Below are 21,229 nucleotides of genomic sequence, written 5' to 3' on the forward strand. Positions count from 1 at the left end.
GACCTGGACTGTAATTTTAACAGATGCAAGTCTCACAGGTTGGGGAGCTGTGTGGGGATCTCTGACGGCACAAGGAGTTTGGGAATCTCAGGAGGTGAGATTACCGATCAATATTTTGGAACTCCGTGCAATTTTCAGAGCTCTTCAGTTTTGGCCTCTTCTGAAGAGAGAATCGTTCATTTGTTTTCAGACAGACAATGTCACAACTGTGGCATACATCAATCATCAAGGAGGGACTCACAGTCCTCTGGCTATGAAAGAAGTATCTCAAATTTTGGTTTGGGCGGAATCCAGCTCCTGTCTAATCTCTGCGGTTCATATCCCAGGTATAGACAATTGGGAAGCGGATTATCTCAGTCGCCAAACGTTGCATCCGGGCGAATGGTCTCTTCACCCAGAGGTATTTCTTCAGATTGTTCAAATGTGGGAGCTTCCAGAAATAGATCTGATGGCGTCTCATCTAAACAAGAAACTTCCCAGGTATCTGTCCAGATCCCGGGATCCTCAGGCGGAAGCAGTGGATGCATTATCACTTCCTTGGAAGTATCATCCTGCCTATATCTTTCCGCCTCTAGTTCTTCTTCCAAGAGTAATCTCCAAGATTCTGAAGGAATGCTCGTTTGTTCTGCTGGTAGCTCCGGCATGGCCTCACAGGTTTTGGTATGCGGATCTTGTCCGGATGGCCTCTTGCCATCCGTGGACTCTTCCGCTAAGACCAGACCTTCTGTCGCAAGGTCCTTTTTTCCATCAGGATCTCAAATCCTTAAATTTAAAGGTATGGAGATTGAACGCTTGATTCTTGGTCAAAGAGGTTTCTCTGACTCTGTGATTAATACTATGTTACAGGCTCGTAAATCTGTATCCAGAGAGATATCTTATAGAGTCTGGAAGACTTATATTTCTTGGTGTCTTTCTCATCATTTTTCTTGGCATTCTTTTAAAATTCCGAGAATTTTACAGTTTCTTCAGGATGGTTTAGATAAAGGTTTATCCGCAAGTTCTTTGAAAGGACAAATCTCTGCTCTTTCTGTTCTTTTTCACAGAAAGATTGCTAATCTTCCTGATATTCATTGTTTTGTACAAGCTTTGGTTCGTATAAAACCTGTCATTAAGTCAATTTCTCCTCCTTGGAGTTTGAATTTGGTTCTGGGGGCTCTTCAAGCTCCTCCGTTTGAACCTATGCATTCATTGGACATTAAATTACTTTCTTGGAAAGTTTTGTTCCTTTTGGCGATCTCTTCTGCCAGAAGAGTCTCTGAATTATCTGCTCTTTCTTGTGAGTCTCCTTTTCTGATTTTTCATCAGGATAAGGCGGTGTTGCGAACTTCTTTTGAATTTTTACCTAAAGTTGTGAATTCCAACAACATTAGTAAAGAAATTGTGGTTCCTTCATTATGTCCTAATCCTAAGAATTCTAAGGAGAAATCGTTGCATTCTTTGGATGTTGTTAGAGCTTTGAAATATTATGTTGAAGCTACTAAGTCTTTCCGAAAGACTTCTAGTCTATTTGTTATCTTTTCCGGTTCTAGAAAAGGCCAGAAAGCTTCTGCCATTTCTTTGGCATCTTGGTTGAAATCTTTAATTCATCATGCCTATGTTGAGTCGGGTAAAACTCCGCCTCAAAGGATTACAGCTCATTCTACTAGGTCAGTTTCTACTTCCTGGGCGTTTAGGAATGAAGCTTCGATTGATCAGATTTGCAAAGCAGCAACTTGGTCCTCTTTGCATACTTTTACTAAATTCTACCATTTTGATGTATTTTCTTCCTCTGAAGCAGTTTTTGGTAGAAAAGTACTTCAGGCAGCGGTTTCAGTTTGAATCTTCTGTTTATGTTTTTCATTAAACTTTATTTTGGGTGTGGATTATTTTCAGCAGGAATTGGCTGTCTTTATTTTATCCCTCCCTCTCTAGTGACTCTTGCGTGGAAAGATCCACATCTTGGGTAATCATTATCCCATACGTCACTAGCTCATGGACTCTTGCTAATTACATGAAAGAAAACATAATTTATGTAAGAACTTACCTGATAAATTCATTTCTTTCATATTAGCAAGAGTCCATGAGGCCCGCCATTTTTTGTGGTGGTTATGATTTTTTTGTATAAAGCACAATTATTCCAATTCCTTATTTTATATGCTTTCGCACTTTTTTCTTATCACCCCACTTCTTGGCTATTCGTTAAACTGAATTGTGGGTGTGGTGAGGGGTGTATTTATAGGCATTTTGAGGTTTGGGAAACTTTGCCCCTCCTGGTAGGAATGTATATCCCATACGTCACTAGCTCATGGACTCTTGCTAATATGAAAGAAATGAATTTATCAGGTAAGTTCTTACATAAATTATGTTTTCTATATATATCTGTATATATATATATATATATATATACACACCTATATATGTAATCAAACAAATATACAGGTATAGAGATATAATGTACCAAAATGCCATCATATATATATATATATATAAATATATATATATATATAGAGAGAGAGAGAGAGAGAGAAATATGTATTTAACCCCTTAAGGATCGGACATTTCAGACTAAAACTTCCCCAAAAGACCAGAGCATTTTTGCCATCACTACATTTAAACAGAAATAGAGCCTTTTTATTTTTACCTATCAAAATTATTAGACAATGCAAAGTATTGATCCAGGCCCATATTGGTATATTTCATGCCACCATTTCACCACCAAATGCGATCAAATAAAAAAAATTGTTAACTTTTTCACAAACTTTAGGTTTCTCACTGAAATTATTTACAAACAGCTTGTGCAATCATGGCACAAATGGTTGTAAAAGCTTCTCTGAGATTCCCTTTGTTCAGAATAAGCAGACATATATGGCTTTGCCATTGCTTTTTGGTAATTATTAGAAGGCTGCTAATTGCAGCTGCACACCACATAGTGAAGGGGTTAATCAGGTAGCTTGCAAGGTTAATTTTAGCTTTAGTGTAGCTTTACCCTCCCACCTGACACTTCCCACCCCTGATCCCTAGCTCTCTTCCCTCCCCCACCCCCAATGGTCACCCCTGTCCTAAGTACTGGCATATAGTCTGCCAGTATGAACATATAATGCTTTTTTTTTTTAATAAAACTTTTATTTTTTAAATGTTCTGCAGTGTAGGATCCCCCCTTACCCCCAACCTCTATGATCCCCCCAAACAGCTCTCTAAACCTCCCCCTCTACCTATTAGCTTCCATCTTAGGTACTGGCAGCTGTCTGCCAGTACCCAGTTTGCTATAATTTTTCTTTATTTAAAAAAAAAAAATGTAGTGTAGCTGCCCCCCATCATTACCCTACCCCTCTCCCTCCCAGATCCCTTTCCCACCCTCTTATACCCTTTCCGCTATATGAGCCCCCTTTCCCTCCTTCCCCTCCTCCCCCCTCCCTACTTCCCACTCACTGCCTCTGTAAACTTTTTTTTTTCCGTAGCTTAGTGGTCCCACCCACCCCCTCCAGTGATGGACCACCCACCTGCCTTCCTCCTAACCCTCCCACACCACCAAGAATCGTCCCTCTCTGCATCAGTAAATCTGCCCGTCTATTTATGCACTGCCCCATTTATGGGGCATGCATAAATAGTGCGATCTCACTACTTTTAGCGAGATCACGGCAGAGAGAGGCCCAGGAGAGCAGCTTCGTACAGGGTATGATGCTGGTCCTTAATGGGTTAAGAATAAATAGAACATGTTCTGCTGTGTAAAAATCATTGGAATGGGAAATATTCATATTTCCATGTTGGGTTAGTGCACTTGATAATATGTGATCTGGTTTGCGGGAGCGGGAGTGTTACATTTTGTAATTCCCAAATCACAACTATGTTCCTTCTCAAATTAGTTTGTTTTCCTATACCCACCAATCAAAAAGGTCCATGTTGTTGTGTATGGTTGTTATCTTCTCCATAATCAGATGAGCTTTTGCTCCGAAGATCATACCATGGCTTACATTTTTTCTTTAATCAAGTTTATTTTATTTTCTCATGTAGACGTATTTGAGCCCCTTTATGAGACCTACTTGTGTTCTCTAAATAAGATTTCTCTTAAACAGATTTAGGGTGCCCCCCTTTTATCAAATTAGGTTTTCTCTGCCAGTTTAATCCTTTTTGTCTATCCTTGGTTATCAATGCAAACTCTGTTAGACAATATGTCCTACTCCTTTCTATGATCTGAATATAAATCCTCATATCTCATATACAGATGGCTAGAATAGGAAGCGATGGAGTTAAGCTTGTTGTTTCTGATCTGAACATTTCTATTTAATTCCTGTAAGTTATGGTTTTCTCTTTTCTTCCCCATATGATTGTTTTTCCTTGTGTAATTGGCGAGGTCTGGTCCATTTTAACGGTAATGCACCGTGCAGAGCCTCACTAATCAAGGGGGCTGGAAAACATGCAGCTGTTTGTGACATGAAATAATCAAATTTCTATATTTATCCCAGGCTGCTTGAAAACTGCATGGTATAGGTGTGATGGGCCTTAATCACCAGCTTTCATTTTCCTTGCAGATAAATTGGTCAAATGGGTTTTCTTACACTCCCTTTGGATAAGCTGTAGGATGAATTATATATGTTTAACACTTTGGTGTTGAAGGAATCTGCAGTCTTATGTCCTTGGTGATTCCTACTTGATACTCCCAGAACTTGTTTGTGTTATAATTAAGAACTGAATTCATGAATTGTAACATGAGGTGTACGTGTATTTAATGTCCAAAGAGCTAAAGTACAAGATAATGGTCCAGATTACAAGTGGAGTGCTAAATATCGCTTTAATGAATGCGATATTTACACTCCACTTTGTAATACCAGCGCACATTAGCATGGTATTACAAGTTCATAGCAATGCGAATGCGACCTTGCGTTCGCATCGCTAGGAACGCAAGGTCGCACGCTTCCATAAGCTCCTATGGGAGCCTCGTTCTGATGCCGTCAGAGTAAGTCTCACAGGGATTGCAGTAAATATAAATATATATGCTGATATACCTATGTATGTATGTGTTAATATCTGTACATACACATATTAACACATAAATATATATTTTTATATTAATTTATATATATTTATTGGGAACACACAGTTCCCATAGACCGTAATGTAAAGGCACTTTTTAGTGCCGTTTTTTTATAACACCCCACTCCCACCAACTTTAGCCCCAAAATACTGCCTAGTGTAGTAATTTTATTAAAAAATAAAGATGCTGCCATCTTTTTTTTAGTAAACTACACTAGACAGTATTTTCGGTCCATTCGGGGCACATTTACACAATTAACCAGAGCTTGCGGTAGCAATAATCAGACACTTGTAATGGCTGATTAATTATTGTGCGCCTGCAAACAGGCAAATTTAGCTCTCCACTTGTAATCTATCCCTATGTGTTCACAGAAAAAAAAAAATAACTTATAAATCCTAGTGGCAGTTTGAGGTGTGTGTGGAAGCTATGCCCCACCATTCTTTACCTAGGTAGCCTCAAATAATCTTGTTAGTTGAATGGGATAGCTCAGATATGGGTGTGTGTTTGTTCCAAAGTCTGGTGCAAGACAATTCTAAACGTACAGTCCCTGAATACAAAGCTCCAAATGGTCCTATATTTACTCTGTTTCACTGTACCTTCCATCATTTTCACCTAAATGGACAGGATACATCAATTTTCATTTAACTGTATATAATAGACACTGCTATAAAGAATCATATGTACAGATACTTGTATATAAATTCAGTATAAAACCTTTTCAAAACGTACTTAGAAGCTCCCAATTTAGCATTGTTGATGAGGTTAGGCTGGGACACACACTAAAAGGTGCTGAGAGGCAGAACCCCCTCCCCTACATTTGAAAAGACCCATTATACAAACAGAAGCAATCTGAAGTCTGTATACATTAGTAAACATCTAAAACTTTGGAGCTTGGTTAGGAGTCTAAAAATCAGCACAATGTTTTTTCAAAATAAGCAAAATGATACATTTTTACAAAAACACTCCCAGATGGGCTATATAAATGATCATCTACAAAACATTTATGCAAATAAAAATCTAGTGCACAATGTCCCTTTAACTATAAATGTCCAGACCACCAAGTCGCAACGCCTGGACTGAACTAACCCTGGGGGTACCACATGTGCATTTGAAGGTGCATATCCCACCCACAAGCAACCCCATGGAACTTCCACTTCTGTGCACTATTAGCTACTAATTGTGGTTTATATTGGGCAATTTGCCTTTGAGAAAAATTGGGCCTTTGCATTCTACTGACTCAGGAAATAGGGCTGGTCTTCATATTTTTCTAGGGCTGCTTTTTATTCCCAGTCCGGTCCTGGCTGTTTCCATATTTTAAATGTTAATTATTTTTTTTTAGTTTGATCCCTAGTTCCCCACCGCACTTTACAATTGCAACTTTATTGTGCCCAAAGTGGGAAATGTTGTGAGTTATTTCATTTAGATATTCTGACATCACTTCAATGGTTTGATAATGGCAACCTTAAATTAAATGAATCCCTTTAAAATGCTGATAATGCAAAGCAACACATTGACAGTAGCTGATGAATGAGGGCGTCTCCTGTCATTAAATTTGCAGCTGTAAACAATGTCGTAATAACAGACACAAATATTACTCACTCCATCTGCTTGTTAAAAATACACTTTTAGCAGTAGATACATTCTGGCAATATTTGTATTTTCATCATTCTTTACAAATAAGAACATTCGGCCATACCATTAATAGACTACACTAAAGAGCTCTTAAAGGGATATAAAATAACATTTTTATTTTATGATTCAGATAGAGCACATGAATGATTCTAAACAACTTCCCAATTGAATTCTATGATTTAATTTGCTTTGCTCTCTTGCGCCTAGATTTAGAGTTCTGTGTTAGTCGTCCTAACCAGCGTTAGGGGGTCCTAACGCTGGTTTTTACCGCCCGCTGGTATTTAGAGTCAGTCATGAAAGGGTCTAACGCTCACTTTCCAGCCGTGACTTTTCCATACCTAGATTTAGAGTTCTGTGTTAGTCGTCCAAACCAGCGTTAGGGGGTCCTAACGCTGGTTTTTACCACCCGCTGGTATTTAGAGTCAGTCATGAAAGGGTCTAACGCTCACTTTCCAGCCGTGACTTTTCCATACCGCAGATCCCCTTACGTCAATTGCGTATCCTATCTTTTTCAATGGGATCTTTCTAACGCCGGTATTTAGAGTCTTGGCTGAAGTGAGCATTAGAAATCTAACGACAAGACTCCAGCCGCAGAAAAAAGCCAGGAGTTAAGAGCTTTCTGGGCTAACGCCGGTTCATAAAGCTCTTAACTACTGTGCTCTAAAGTACAATAACACCCATAAACTACCTATGTACCCCTAAACCGAGGTCCCCCCACATCGCCGCCACTCTAATACATTTTTTAACCCCTAATTTGCCGACTGCACACTGCCGCCACCTACATTATCCCTATGTACCCCTAATCTGCTGCCCCTAACATCGCCGACCCCTACATAATATTGATTAACCCCTAATCTGCCCCCCCCCAACGTCGCCGCTACCTACCTACAATGATTAACCCCTAATCTGCCGACCGGACCTCACCGCTACTATAATAAAGTTATTAACCCCTAATCAGCCTCACTCCCGCCTCAAAAACCTTATAATAAATAGTATTAACCCCTAATCTGCCCACCTAACTTCAAGTATTAACCCCTAATCTGCCGACCGGACCTCACCACTACTATAATAAATGTATTTACCCCTAAAGCTAAGTCTAACCCTAACACTAACACCCCCCTAAGTTAAATATCATTTAAATCTAACGAAATAAAATAAATCTTATTAAATAAATTATTCCTATTTAAAGCTAAATACTTACCTGTAAAATAAACCATAATATAGCTACAATATAAATAATAATTATATTGTAGCTATTTTAGGATTAATATTTATTTTACAGGCAACTTTGTATTTATTTTAACCAGGTACAATAGCTATTAAATAGTTAATAACTATTTAATAGCTACCTAGATAAAATAATTACAAAATTACCTGTAAAATAAATCCTAACCTAAGTTACAATTAAACCTAACACTACACTATCAATAAATAAATTAAATAAACTACCTACAATTACCTACAATTATATCAACTAAACTAAATTACAAAAACAAACAAACACCAAATTACAAAAAATAAAAAAAGATTACAAGAATTTTAAACTAATTACACCTACTCTAAGCCCCCTAAAAAAATAACAAAGCCCCCCAAAATAAAAAAATGCCCTACCCTATTCTAAAATAAAAATTGTAAAGCTCTTTTACCTTACCAGCCCTTAAAAGGGCCTTTTGCGGGGCATGCCCCAAAGAATTCTGCTCTTTTGCCTGTAAAAAAAAACATACAATACCCCACCAACATTACAACCCACCACCCACATACCCCTAATCTAACCCAAACCCCCCTTAAATAAACCTAACACTAAGCCCCTGAAGATCTTCCTACCTTGTCTTCACCACGCCGGGTATCACTGATCCGTTCAGAAGAGGGTCCGAAGTCTTCCTCCTATCCGGCAAGAAGAGCTCCTCCAGAGGGTCCAAAGTCTTCATCCTATCCGGGCAGAAGAGGACATCCGGACCGGCAGACATCTTCATCCAAGCAGCATCTTCTATCTTCTTTCATCCGGCGCGGAGCGGGACCATCTTCAAGCAGCCGACGCAGAGCCATCCTTCTTCACAGACGGACTAACGACGAATGAAGGTTCCTTTAAGGGACGTCATCCAAGATGGCGTCCCTCGAATTCTGATTGGCTGATAGGATTCTATCAGCCAATCGGAATTAAGCTAGGAAAAATCTGATTGGCTGATTGAATCAGCCAATCAGATTCAAGTTAAATCCGATTGGCTGATCCAATCAGCCAATCAGATTGAGCTCGCATTCTATTGGCTGTTCCGATCATTGGCTAATGTTGGGGGGGGGGTATTGTATGTCTTTTTTTACTGGCAAAAGAGCAGAATTCTTTGGGGCATGCCCCGCAAAAGGCCCTTTTAAGGGCTGGTAAGGTAAAAGAGCTTTACAATTTTTATTTTAGAATAGGGTAGGGCATTTTTTTTATTTTGGGGGGCTTTGTTATTTTTTTAGGGGGCTTAGAGTAGGTGTAATTAGCTTAAAATTCTTGTAATCTTTTTTTATTTTTTGTAATTTGGTGTTTGTTTGTTTTTGTAATTTAGTGTTTGTTTGTTTTTGTAATTTAGTTTAGTTGATATAATTGTAGGTAATTGTAGGTAGTTTATTTAAAGGTTTAAGTGTTACTTAGGTTAGGATTTATTTTACAGGTAATTGTGTAATTATTTTATCTAGGTAACTATTAAATAGTTATTAACTATTTAATAGCTATTGTACCTGGTTAAAATAAATACAAAGTTGCCTGTAAAATAAATATTAATCCTAAAATAGCTACAATATAATTATTATTTATATTGTAGCTATATTAGGGTTTATTTTACAGGTAAGTATTTAGCTTTAAATAGGAATAATTTATTTAATAAGATTTATTTTATTTCGTTAGATTTAAATTATATTTAACTTAGGGGGGTGTTAGTGTTAGGGTTAGACTTAGCTTTAGGGGTTAATACATTTATTATAGTAGCGGTGAGGTCCGGTCAGCAGATTAGGGCTTAATAATTGTAGGTAGGTAGCGGCGACATGGGGGGGGGGCAGATTAGGGGGTAATAAATATAATATAGGGGTCGGCGGGGGTTTGGGGCAGCAGATTAGGGGTACATAGGGATAACGTAGGTTGCGGTGGTGTACGGAGCGGCAGATTAGGGGTTAGAAATAATATGCAGGGGTCAGCGATAGCGGGGGCGGCAGATTAGGGGTTAATAAGTGTAAGGTTAGGGGTGTTTAGACTCGGGGTACATGTTAGGGTGTTAGGTGCAGACATAGGAAGTGTTTTCCCATAGGAAACAATGGGGCTGCGTTAGGAGCTGAACGCTGCTGTTTTGCAGGTGTTAGGTTTTTTTCAGCACAAACTGCCCCATTGTTTCCTATGGGGGAATCGTGCACGAGCACGTTTTTGAAGCTGGCCGCGTCCGTAAGCACTGCTGGTATTTAGAGTTGCAGTGGCGGTAAATTATGTTCTACGCTCCCTTTTTGGAGCCTAACGCAACCCTTCTGTGAACTCTAAATACCAGCGGTATTTAAAAGGTGCGGGGGGAAAAATACACACGTAGCTAACGCACCCCTTTGGCCGCAGATCTCTAAATCTAGGCGTGAGTATCCTTTATTAAAAAGAATACTAGGTAGGCTCAGGAGCAGCAAAGCACTTCTGGGAGCTAGCTGCTGATTGGTAATTTCCCATATATGCCTCTTGTTAGTGGCTTACCTGATGTGTTCAGCTATCTCCCAGTTGTGCATTGCTCCTCCTTTAATGAAGGAGCAAAGAGAACAAAGCACATTTAATAATTGAAGTAAATTGGAAAGTTGTTTAAAATAGTATGATCTATCTAAATCACAAAAGAAAATGGAAAATCTAGTTTGACTAATGGCCACTCATGAACCCAAAAAGAAAGAATTAGAAAACTATATTGTCTAAATATTCTGTCATTAGTGTAGTGTATTACATATAGATAGCTGAAGAATAGAAAGGAGGAAGTCTGTAGAATATGGAAAGAGTACCATATGCCAGCAATGTTACAATATCTTTCAAATGCTAATATATATAACAGCATTTTATATATATATATATATATATATATATATATATATATATATATATATATATATATATATATATATATATACATACACACACACATATATATATACAGTATTTATATATATATATATATATATATATATATATATATATATATATATAGTAAAGAAAAGTGTCTTGCATGTATAAAAAGTTTCCAATTTACTTCTATTATTAAATTAGCTTTGTTCTAATGTTATTCTTTGTTGAAGAGATATCTAGATAGGTAGCGTGCACGTGTCTGGAGTACTACATGACAGGAAATAGGGCTGCGATCTAGTGCTCTTGCTAATGTATAACATTGTTACAAAACTGCTGCCATATAGTGCTGCAGGCATGTGCACACTCCTGAGCTTACATTCCTGCATTCAACAAAAAACGAAGTAAATCTGATAATTGAAGTAAATTGAAAATTTGCTTTAAATTGTATTTTCTATCTGAATTATGAAAGAAAATATGGGGGTTTTGTGTCCCTTTAAGCAGGTGCAATTCTAAAGAGCTGTACATATACTGTAGAAACTACCTAACAGTAAATTAACCTCAGTTCACTTTCCTGCTCCTGTTCATTTTTATTTACCTGTGAAAAATATATATATATTTTTTCAATTCGAGAACCCAAGGTATTGATCTAGGCCCATTTTGCTATATTTCATGCCATCATTTCACCACCAAATGCGATCATATATAAAAAATGAACTTTTTCACAAACTTTGGGTTTCTCACGGAAATCATTTACATACCGCTTGTGCAATCATGGCACAAATAATTGTAAAAGCTTCTCTGGGATCCCTTTTGCTCAGAAATAGCAGACATATATGGCTCTGTCATTGGTTTTTGGTAATCAGGTCGCTAATTGCAGCTGCGCACCACACTTTTATTCCCAGCAGTGAAGGGGTTAATCAGGTAGCTTGTAAGGTTAATTTTAGCTTTAGTGTAGAGATTACCCTCCCACCTGACACATTCCACCCCCTGATCCCTACCTGATCCCTCCCAAACAGCTCTCTTCCCTCCCTCACCCCCCCACCGGTCACCACTGTATTAGGTACTGGCATTTATTTATTATACAAATATATATAGACATATCCATCTATAAAACATATATAACTTTTTTTCTAAGTGAGGAACATAGGAATTTAAAGTATTTCTATTCAATACACATTAAATCATGTTTTGATATAAATGTATCAAGCCCTCTTGTAATATAATTCTTTTTGTGATAATAGTATTTAATAGCATTTAAATTGCTTCTTTTGACAAATATGGTGGACTAAATTGAATACATAATTTTAAAGGGACAGTATACTGTAAAATAGTTTTTCCCTTAATGTGTTTACAATTGCTTTTTTTACCAACTGCAGAGTATAAAATGTATGAAAATTAGCCTTTTAAGGTTTATTTCTGTATATTAAAGCTCTGATTTTGTGTTTTGAAGCCACAGCCTAATAAAATAGGTTGAGCTTGTAGGTATAATCAGATCTCATTACTGTATCACATTGTGCACATATACCTGCTTCTTTATCTTATATCTGTCCTTAAAACAATCACCAATACTTTGAGAGAACAATGGAAAATCAACATTTTATTACCTTATCTCTGCTTTCTCACACTGGGAGTGTAATTTCTTCTGCTGGCTGTGTTTACAAAGCTTATCTATAGCTGGTACGCGCGGCCACAAACTTTCAGAATAGGTGGGGATAGCACATGCTAAATTAACAATTTCAAATGCCAATATAAGGGTAAAGGAGCTACTTGTAAACAATTTAATACACTGCAGCAGGTAAAGTGGATCATTGGGAACAAATTAAAGGGGAGAAAATGTTTGAGTAAACTGTCCCTTTAATAGATGTAATAAGTGAAACAATAATAATAGGAGAAAAGGAGACACAGAGGCACCAATATGGCCTAGTAACGTCTGCACAATAATAGAACAATAATGTGATATTCACTCACAAAGGTGGAGCACCCAAAAGTGCAAGCGGTGCAGGCTGGATCAATTAGCAGTGGTCCAGCTCACTGTGTGCCCACGACGGAGACACTGGAACAAAGGCCAGCAGACAGCAACCAGATTCCTATTCCTGTTAGTGGCATAAAACTAAATCCATAGCCCAGTACAGTTTTGATATACGATATAAGTAATTAATGGTCAAACTTACACACAGTAGCGCACCTCCAGGTGCAATAAAAGCAGGCTGGGACCCTTCAGTCGCCCAACAGACCGTAACCAGGTGTAGAGAGTGACCATCCACCGGCCACACAGTATAAATCAAAAAGAGATTTGGAAAAGATACTCCAAGAAAAAGCAGCAAGTGTATCAAAAAGTATATATTTATTTGTAAAACAAAGCTACGCGTTTCTCAGCCTCCAAAAGGGCTGTTTCCTCAGGCTAACAAATATATATATATATATATAGACATATCCATCTAAAAACAAAAATAACTTTTTTTTCTAAGTGAGGAACATAGGAATTTAAAGTATTTCTATTCAAAACACATTAAACCATGTTTTGATATAAATGTATCAAGCCCTCTTTTAATATAATTCTTGTTGTGATAATAGTATTTAATAGCATTTTAAACTGCTTCTTTTGACAAATATGGTGGACTAAATTGAATACATCATTTTAATAGATGTAATAAGTGAAACAATAATAATAACCTGTTGTCTAAATTTTATATGTGATCATTATTCACAACTTAAAGGGACAGTTAACTAATTTTTTTTTATTGCTTTAAAAGATATATAATCCCTTTATTACCCATTCCCCAGTTTTGCACAGAAAACACTGTTAAATTAATATACTTTTTTACCTCTGTGATTACCTTGTATCTAAGCATCTTCTGACTGCCCCCTGATCACATGACTTTATCTATTCGCTTGCATTTAAGCCACTTAGTGCTGTGTTGTTAGAATCCATGGGCGTCAGCACAATGCACAAATACAAAAGCATGTGATCATGGGGCTTTCTTTAGGGACTTAGAAACAGACAGAAATTTAGAGGTTTAAATGTTATAAAGTATATTAATATAACCATGTTTTTTGTGCAAAGCTGGGAAATGGGTAGTGAAGGCGTTATCTATCTTTTTAAACAATAACAATTTGTGTGTTGGTTGTCATTTTAAATAACCATTTTTTTTAATGAATTAATCTTTACAATATCAGGCAAACAAACATGCTATTGCAATTATTTGCTACTGAACAAAGCCACAATAGAAGAAATATTCCCTGACAGTGAATCACTACTAACTTGCTACTAATGTCACTGTCAGTTTTTTTTTGCTTTGCATACATATGAGGGTTCATTCAAATGATTTCCAGTTATTGGTTAAACCCATACTAATATTTGTACACTAATACTTGCTGTAAGAATTCAGAAGATCGTTTCTAGGTCTGATCATGTTGTTTGGTGAACTGATTTTTACAGCACTGGTCATAAATGTTCTTTTTTTTTTCTCACAGCGAACAGATTGTACTGGCTGCTGGTTTTTATTCTGTTTTATATTTGTTGTGTATATCTCTAGTGATATAGTTGTTTAGTACTAACATTTACAAGACATTGCTGTTGAAGAGCCCTGCCTACTTAAGAGCAAGCACCCACCTCCCAGTAAACTGATAAACCATAACATAGCACAGAGACTGTCAGTTTTTCCTAAGCTGTTGCACAGTGTACTTCCAGGAACATGTTTGAGCAGGGTTAAATATTTATCTCACAACAAGAAAGCAACATCCTGCACAATCACCTTCTGTACCACAGATTTGGTGAATTTAAGAGCAGAGATTTAGCCAAGACTTGCACCTGAGACGATCTGCTAGAGGACTAGGAAGAAGAAGACTTTGGGGGTTTAACTGTATCTTTGGGGAACTGGACAATACAAACAGATTAAACCTTTTGAGAACTGAACATTGAAATGTGTTAAGATGAGTGAGTTGTATTTTCTCTCACTTTTTATCTGCTGAAATATTTATTTGCTTAGAGTTTTTCAAGATGACTCTTAATTACTCATTGTCATCCACTGAGTCCTCTGCTTGGAATGCTTCCCAAGATGACGCTTTTGAAGGCATTGGTGGCATTGATTTGGACGATGGTGCAACCATACCAACTTATGGTTTACCAAGCTACAGGATTCTCATTTCCACTGTCTACTCATTGGTCTGTGCAATGGCGTTATTGGGGAACATTACTGTCATGTATTTAATCAGGGCAAAAAGATCAACAGGACTTTCTGCCATTGATGTTTTTGTCTTCTGTTTGGCCATAACAGACATCCAGTTCACCCTCACATTGCCGTTCTGGGCTGCAGATGCAGTTCTAGATTTCAGTTGGCCTTTTGGACACCTCATGTGCAAAATTGTGCTTACTATTACTGTCCTGAATTTTTATTCAACTATTTTTCTACTTTCTGCCATGGCAATTACTAGGTACTGGTCAGTGGCATCAGCCTTGAGGCCAAGGTGTAGAGTGTCCAGTTCTGTTGCCAAGTGGATAAGTTTGGCTCTTTGGATTTTTGCTGTTTTGGCCACTATTCCAACCACCATCTTTGCCACCACTAGCAAAATCATGAAGGATGAGCTATGTATTCTCAAATTCCCAACAAATAAGTGGCTTGCAACTTACCATCTCCAGAAGCTCATCATTGGATTTATTATTCCTTTGGTGATGATCACTTCATCTTATTGTATGTTGCTGAAGTTTCTCAAACAGCACAATGTTAATGCAAACAACCACCAGAGGCAAAGCAAGATTACCAACTCTATACAACTGGTAATCACGGTTTTCTTTGTTTGTTGGTTTCCAAATCTTGCAGCCATCTTTTGGGGGATTCTCATTAAGTTTGAAGTTGTTCAATGGAGTGTTGCACATTATTATTTCCACACCTATGTATTTCCAATAACTATTTGCTTGGCACATAGTAACAGCTGTTTAAACCCAATAATTTATTGCCTGATGAGAAAGGAGTTTAGGAAAGCGCTGAAGGCTACTTTTTGGAAAATATCAACACTGCTAGCCTCATATTGGCCATCTAGTCCTAGGAAAGGGCAGGATACCAACCAGGAGACCACAATGCCCCTTTATAGGACAACAAGCTTCAATCGTACAGGTAGCAAAGACTATGCTGTAGCCTCTCAAACTACTCTCACTGTACTGCAAGATTTCAACATAAAGGAACAACCCAACACTGAGCACAGAGAACAAGACACTCTGATAAAATCCATTCCACATTAATCCAATGATCGTAAATGCTGTAGGTATCAACTGTAAAAATCTTTATAATGTGACAACAGATTCACTGTATGTCAATAAGAAGATATTAGTCATACAATATTAATACACTAGATTGTATCTCTCATGTTAGCAAAGCATGCAATATACTCCATTATCAAAAGATCTCATGCATTCATACGTACTTACAAACATCAATAGGAGCAATTTGTCTAATGTTGCAGAATATTCTCGGTAAAGCACAGACGTACTGAACCACACTTAATAAATAATTGAGTCAGTAGCACAGGCTTTTAGCTGTATTTTTTTGCAGTCTATGTTCTGCAATCAATGCTACTAAGGATTTAAAACTGTTTATTGCACTTGTTTTCCTTACAGAGCGTGAAGTCTATTGATTACAAAACGCCCCCCCCCCCCCATGATTAACACGTAGGACACAATGAGTCATTTAACAAGTGAGGTTTGCATAATTTCATTTACATAAAGTATAAGTAACAAACAGTATCTGCAAATCAAAAGACAGATCTAAAATATTGTAACTGAAATTCCTATGGGACTTATTCATTAAGATCTGAATTGCCTTGAGTTAGTTTAACAGCAAGTATAATGTATTATATGCTTAATATTTAACATCTAACTGAAACAGTTGCCTTTGATTTTAACACTATAGCTGCCAGACAGGGCTACAATGTGTTGCAACACCATTTGTCAAAGCTCTCTGGCAATCAAGAGGTTAAAAAATAGTAAATACTGGCTGTATATAGAACCTTATTTTGTTCCAATTTTCTTCATTAATGATATATACTCCATATTCACAGCTTGAAGTGCTTTGTCAATTAGCACTAGTGAAGGAAACTAGCAGCATGATCAGGTGCTTTATATTTGTCCACAAAGGAATGTGATTAACACACCATGCCACATATTAACATACCAAACTGTGCGGAGAATAAAATGTGTTATATCTCAAGAATAACTGTTAAATTAGATTTTGAATCACACATACATATGCTGAGAAACATGCTTCAAACCAATATTTGGATAGGAATGTCAAAATAAAACTTGCATGTTTCAGATAGCGCATATAATTTGAATACACTTTTAAGTTTACTTCTACATGTGCTTCATTCTATTGGTATCCTTTGTTGAAAAAGAATACACACATATCCTACACTAGTGGGAGCTAGCTGCTGATTGGTACCTGTATACATTTGTCTCTTGTGATTGGCTAACTAGTGTGTTCAGCTGGCTGCCAGTACCGCAATGCTGTTCCTTCCGCAAAGGATAACAAGATAATGAAGCAAATTTTAAATAGAAGTAAATTGGAGTTGTTTGAAATTGTATGTTCTGTCCAAATTATGAAAATTTGGGTGTTTCCTGTCCCTTTAACTAATACAGAGTTGTACAGCACTGCATGATATTTCTGGACACTATACATAATTGATAATTAGTTACTTGTCCTATCAGTGGTGTCCAACCCTTTCAAACTGAAGCACAACACTTAAAGGGATACGGAATCCAAGAATGTTCTTGCTATTCTTTGTTGAAGAGATACCCAGGTAGGTGTCTGGAGGAAATAGTGCTGCCATCTAGTGATCTTGCAAATGTATTCTCGCAAAACTGCTACCATATAGTGCTCTACACTTGCACGCTTCTGTGCTTACATCACCGCCTTTTAACAAAAGATACTAAGAGAACAAAGAAAATTTGATAATATGAATAATTTAGAACATTAAAACTGCATGCTCTATATCAGTTTTTCTCAACCACGGTCCTCAAGTACTCTCAACATGCCAGGTTTTCATTATAGCTGAACTAGAGTGCAGGTGAAGTAATCAGCTCATGGGTGAGGGCAGGTTGGTTACCATGGCTACTGCTGATTATTTCACCTGAGCTCTAGTTCAGCTATAATGAAAACCTGGGCTGTTGGGGGTACCTGAGGACCGCGGTTGAGAAACACTGCTCTATCTGAGTCATGAAAGAAAAATTGTGGGTTTCATGTAGGGTTGCCACCTCAGTCATGTTTTCCTGGACACTTATGAGTTACACATGCTGCGGGGTGTGCAGGGAGGAACATGTATTGTGTTTCTGGACAGCACTATTCATATTCCTCCCTGCACACCCTGTTGCATGTGTAACTTATAAGTGTTCTGTATTTTAAGGGACAGGTGGCAACCCTAGTTTCATGTCCATTTATTATTTGTTACCATTAGTACAAATGCAACAACTAGTTGATATACACACAGATTCATTATCATTTCGGTCCTTTGGGAGAGGACAGGAATTTCTGAGACAGTTGCTCTGCTTGGTGGTGAGCCTGTGTGTTGTAGCTGGGAAGACAAACAGAAATCATGCAGGATCACAGCTAAATGCTGCACTTTATAGCCACCCATACACGTGCAGCACTACACATTACATGCACAAGATAAACAGACCGGTCAGTGGCCCATTGGTCTTACACTGGAGAACCTTATGTTAGATCAAAGCTCCATACATTATAGTCTAGCTGAAATTCTTATCAACACTTTTTATCTATAACATTCTCCATTAAAGTCTGTCTTGGAATGCTCACAGATAAATCCTTTAATAAGCTTTTCAGGTAGAGTAGAATCTAGCCCAGCAATTGTATTTCACATTGCATGTTTCTAACATACATGTAAAGCCTATCTTCTACTATTTCATTTTTACGACTGGAAAATCCACAATTTTCAGACCTAAATTACAGAAAATGTGTTTACTGTCCCTTTAACTAAGTAGCCCATCGGACAGCACTGTGTGTATGTACAGAAAGAATACAGAATAACCTTTCACTTTACATTGCTAAAGCATAAATAAATCATTTTCTGTTGGACCATCTTTTTATTTGTACCCAAGTTATTTACCATGATGTGACTGATATTATTCCCTCTAGCTTCATTGCTTACAATATATTCTTTCATTGTCTATTCAGGAAGAGCTTGTGCTGAAGATCATATCGACAATAGCAAATTGTAGAACATTATCTGGGAGGTTACATTACCTACAAAACATGTCTGCTTTATTGCTTTATGGACTTGTAATGTGAAGAAGAACCATCTTATTGTACTAGGCTCTTTCCTAGGTATAAGTCAGAATCAGTGGACTGTGAAAATGAATTGTGTATATATGCTTATTATATATCTGTATATAGAAAAAAACGTGTTTGTTCTAAAACAGATTTTTCAAGCTCTAGACTTGTTAAATAAGGAAAAATTGTATAACTGAACACATCCAATAAAGATGTTGAAACCTTTCAACTAATTAATGTTGTTTTAGATTGTTTAATAAGTGCAGTAATATGGTTGCCAACTGTCTCCATAAATACTGGATAGCCGGTGGGTGATCTGGTGAGACGTATGTTGGGTATTTACCTTAGGTCTAACCCCATTGTCTACAGCCCCTGACAGTTATATGCCCATAAAAGTCTTCAGATTAGACCTACAGCCCTGTCCATCAGCCATACGCCAAAATCAGTTATCATATTAGACCTAATCATTTAAGTATCCAGAAATTTGACAGATATTCTACTAGATAACCTGTTGAAATACTGGACCGTCCAGTTAAATATTAGACACCTGGCAACCCTAAAACGTGTTTTAAACACAATTGCTATCCAATTCTGTATACATATTGTTTTATGATAGAGATCTTGCACTATATAATGTGTATAAATTATATAGTTTGAAAATGCAGAAATGCAGCCAACATAGATATAAAAAACAACGTGAAGAGCAAAATCATTTTAAAAAGTGTTATCCCACACATATCTTCATAGTCAGCATTGAAATCTTACATTGCACCTACTTCATAATGACAGTAAAGATTATAGCAGAGATTTCTTCTTGAGAATGTAAAAAAGCAGAGAAACCAGTTATGAGTTGTAAAAAGGAGATGACAGTAGAATGTGTTTTATTGTATTTGTGTATCATAAATAAAATGAAACCTTTGACTCTGATGCAAAAAAGGAATTTTTTGTTTTTAATATACTTATACGGGTTGTAGTAAAAGTTGGCAAAACGTTTCCATATCTAACCCAACTCAGCCCATAGATCAGACCATCCTGTAATGCCAGATCAGGACTATTAGAAAACATTCTCCCCAAAGATTAGACTTGTGTCCTCAAATCAAACCCACACCTGCATCCACTGCATAAAGATGTGCTTGTCTCTGATTTTACTGGATTGGTTTTTCAAATCAGACTTTGTTGTCCTTTACTAATTAGTCACCCATATCCATTCTAGATTAGAACTACTTTTTTACACCTGCTATTCAAAGGCAATAAATCCATATTTCTTTCACTGTGAGCCTCAAATCAGACCTACTTGCCCTGCAACATCGGTCATAACTTCTATCAAAACCAGAACATGCTTTACTGATTTGCCTCTTTTCTTATCCTCATGACCCCTTATCATTTCAGACCGGTCATCAGAAAGGATCAGGATCTCTGTTGCCCTTATTTCCGACATGATTGTCCAACACTGATATCCATATATCAGATCCCTATGTAAAGCCAAACACATAACAATTTTTTCCCATCAGTCCCAAATTTATCACATTGTACACTCACTACTTCTAGACCAGACCCTTTAGCTTATTGTCCTGTTTTGCCATCATTCTCATTGCAAAGACACCGCTGCCTTACACCACCATGACATCATTAAAGTCACTTGGAATATGACAATTGAAAAAGTTAAAAAGCAACAAACAAAATTCTAATAAAAATTAATTTTGTTGAAAAAAAGGTCCCTCTAGGACAGAATGTACAACATCTGGAATGGTTTTCATTGGTATTTAGAGTGCTGCACTGAGGGGTGACACAACCTTGGTGTTGTTCTTGTTGCATTTCTACCTGACTGTCGGGCAGTGGGGCAGCCAGGCCCTGCATTATCCTCCCTTTACCTAGAAGCAAACAGCAGCTGGGCAGCCTAGGATATGCATTGTCCATCTAATAACCTTGTAACTATAACATAAAGCTATCTAATTACATACTAATACCTTTTTTAAATTGCAATTAAATAGGTACAATGTTTTACATTTTATTTACATAAAGGGGCAGTCTACTTGAAAATCGTTATTGATTAAAAAGATAGATAAATCCCTTTACTTCCCAGACCCCGTTTTGCATAACCAACACTGTTATATTAAAATACTTTTTACCTCTATGATTACTAGTATCTAAGCCCCTGTAGACTGCACCTTATCTCTGTGCTTTTTACAATGTTGCATTTAAGCCAATTATTGCTGGTTCTTATGTGACCATTATCATTCTTCAGGG

At 37.2% G+C, this 21,229-nt stretch overlaps 1 protein-coding gene across 1 annotated transcript; it reads left to right on the plus strand.

The window, feature by feature from the left end:
• The first annotated feature begins 14,382 nt into the window (after nucleotides 1-14,382).
• Nucleotides 14,383-19,215, plus strand: RXFP4 (relaxin family peptide/INSL5 receptor 4). Its single transcript, XM_053695657.1, has 2 exons — nucleotides 14,383-15,961; nucleotides 18,887-19,215. Exon 1 carries the CDS (start codon nucleotides 14,704-14,706, stop codon nucleotides 15,940-15,942), a length of 1,239 nt encoding a protein of 412 aa, XP_053551632.1. The 5' UTR covers nucleotides 14,383-14,703; the 3' UTR covers nucleotides 15,943-15,961; nucleotides 18,887-19,215.
• The last annotated feature ends 2,014 nt before the right edge of the window (nucleotides 19,216-21,229 follow it).

The sequence above is a fragment of the Bombina bombina genome, chromosome 1, assembly GCF_027579735.1.
Source record: "Bombina bombina isolate aBomBom1 chromosome 1, aBomBom1.pri, whole genome shotgun sequence".
NCBI lineage: Eukaryota > Metazoa > Chordata > Amphibia > Anura > Bombinatoridae > Bombina > Bombina bombina.

Excerpts from the sequence above, each read along its gene's own strand:
- RXFP4 (XM_053695657.1), top strand. The coding sequence starts at position 14,704 with ATGACTCTTAATTACTCATTGTCATCCACTGAGTCCTCTGCTTGGAAT.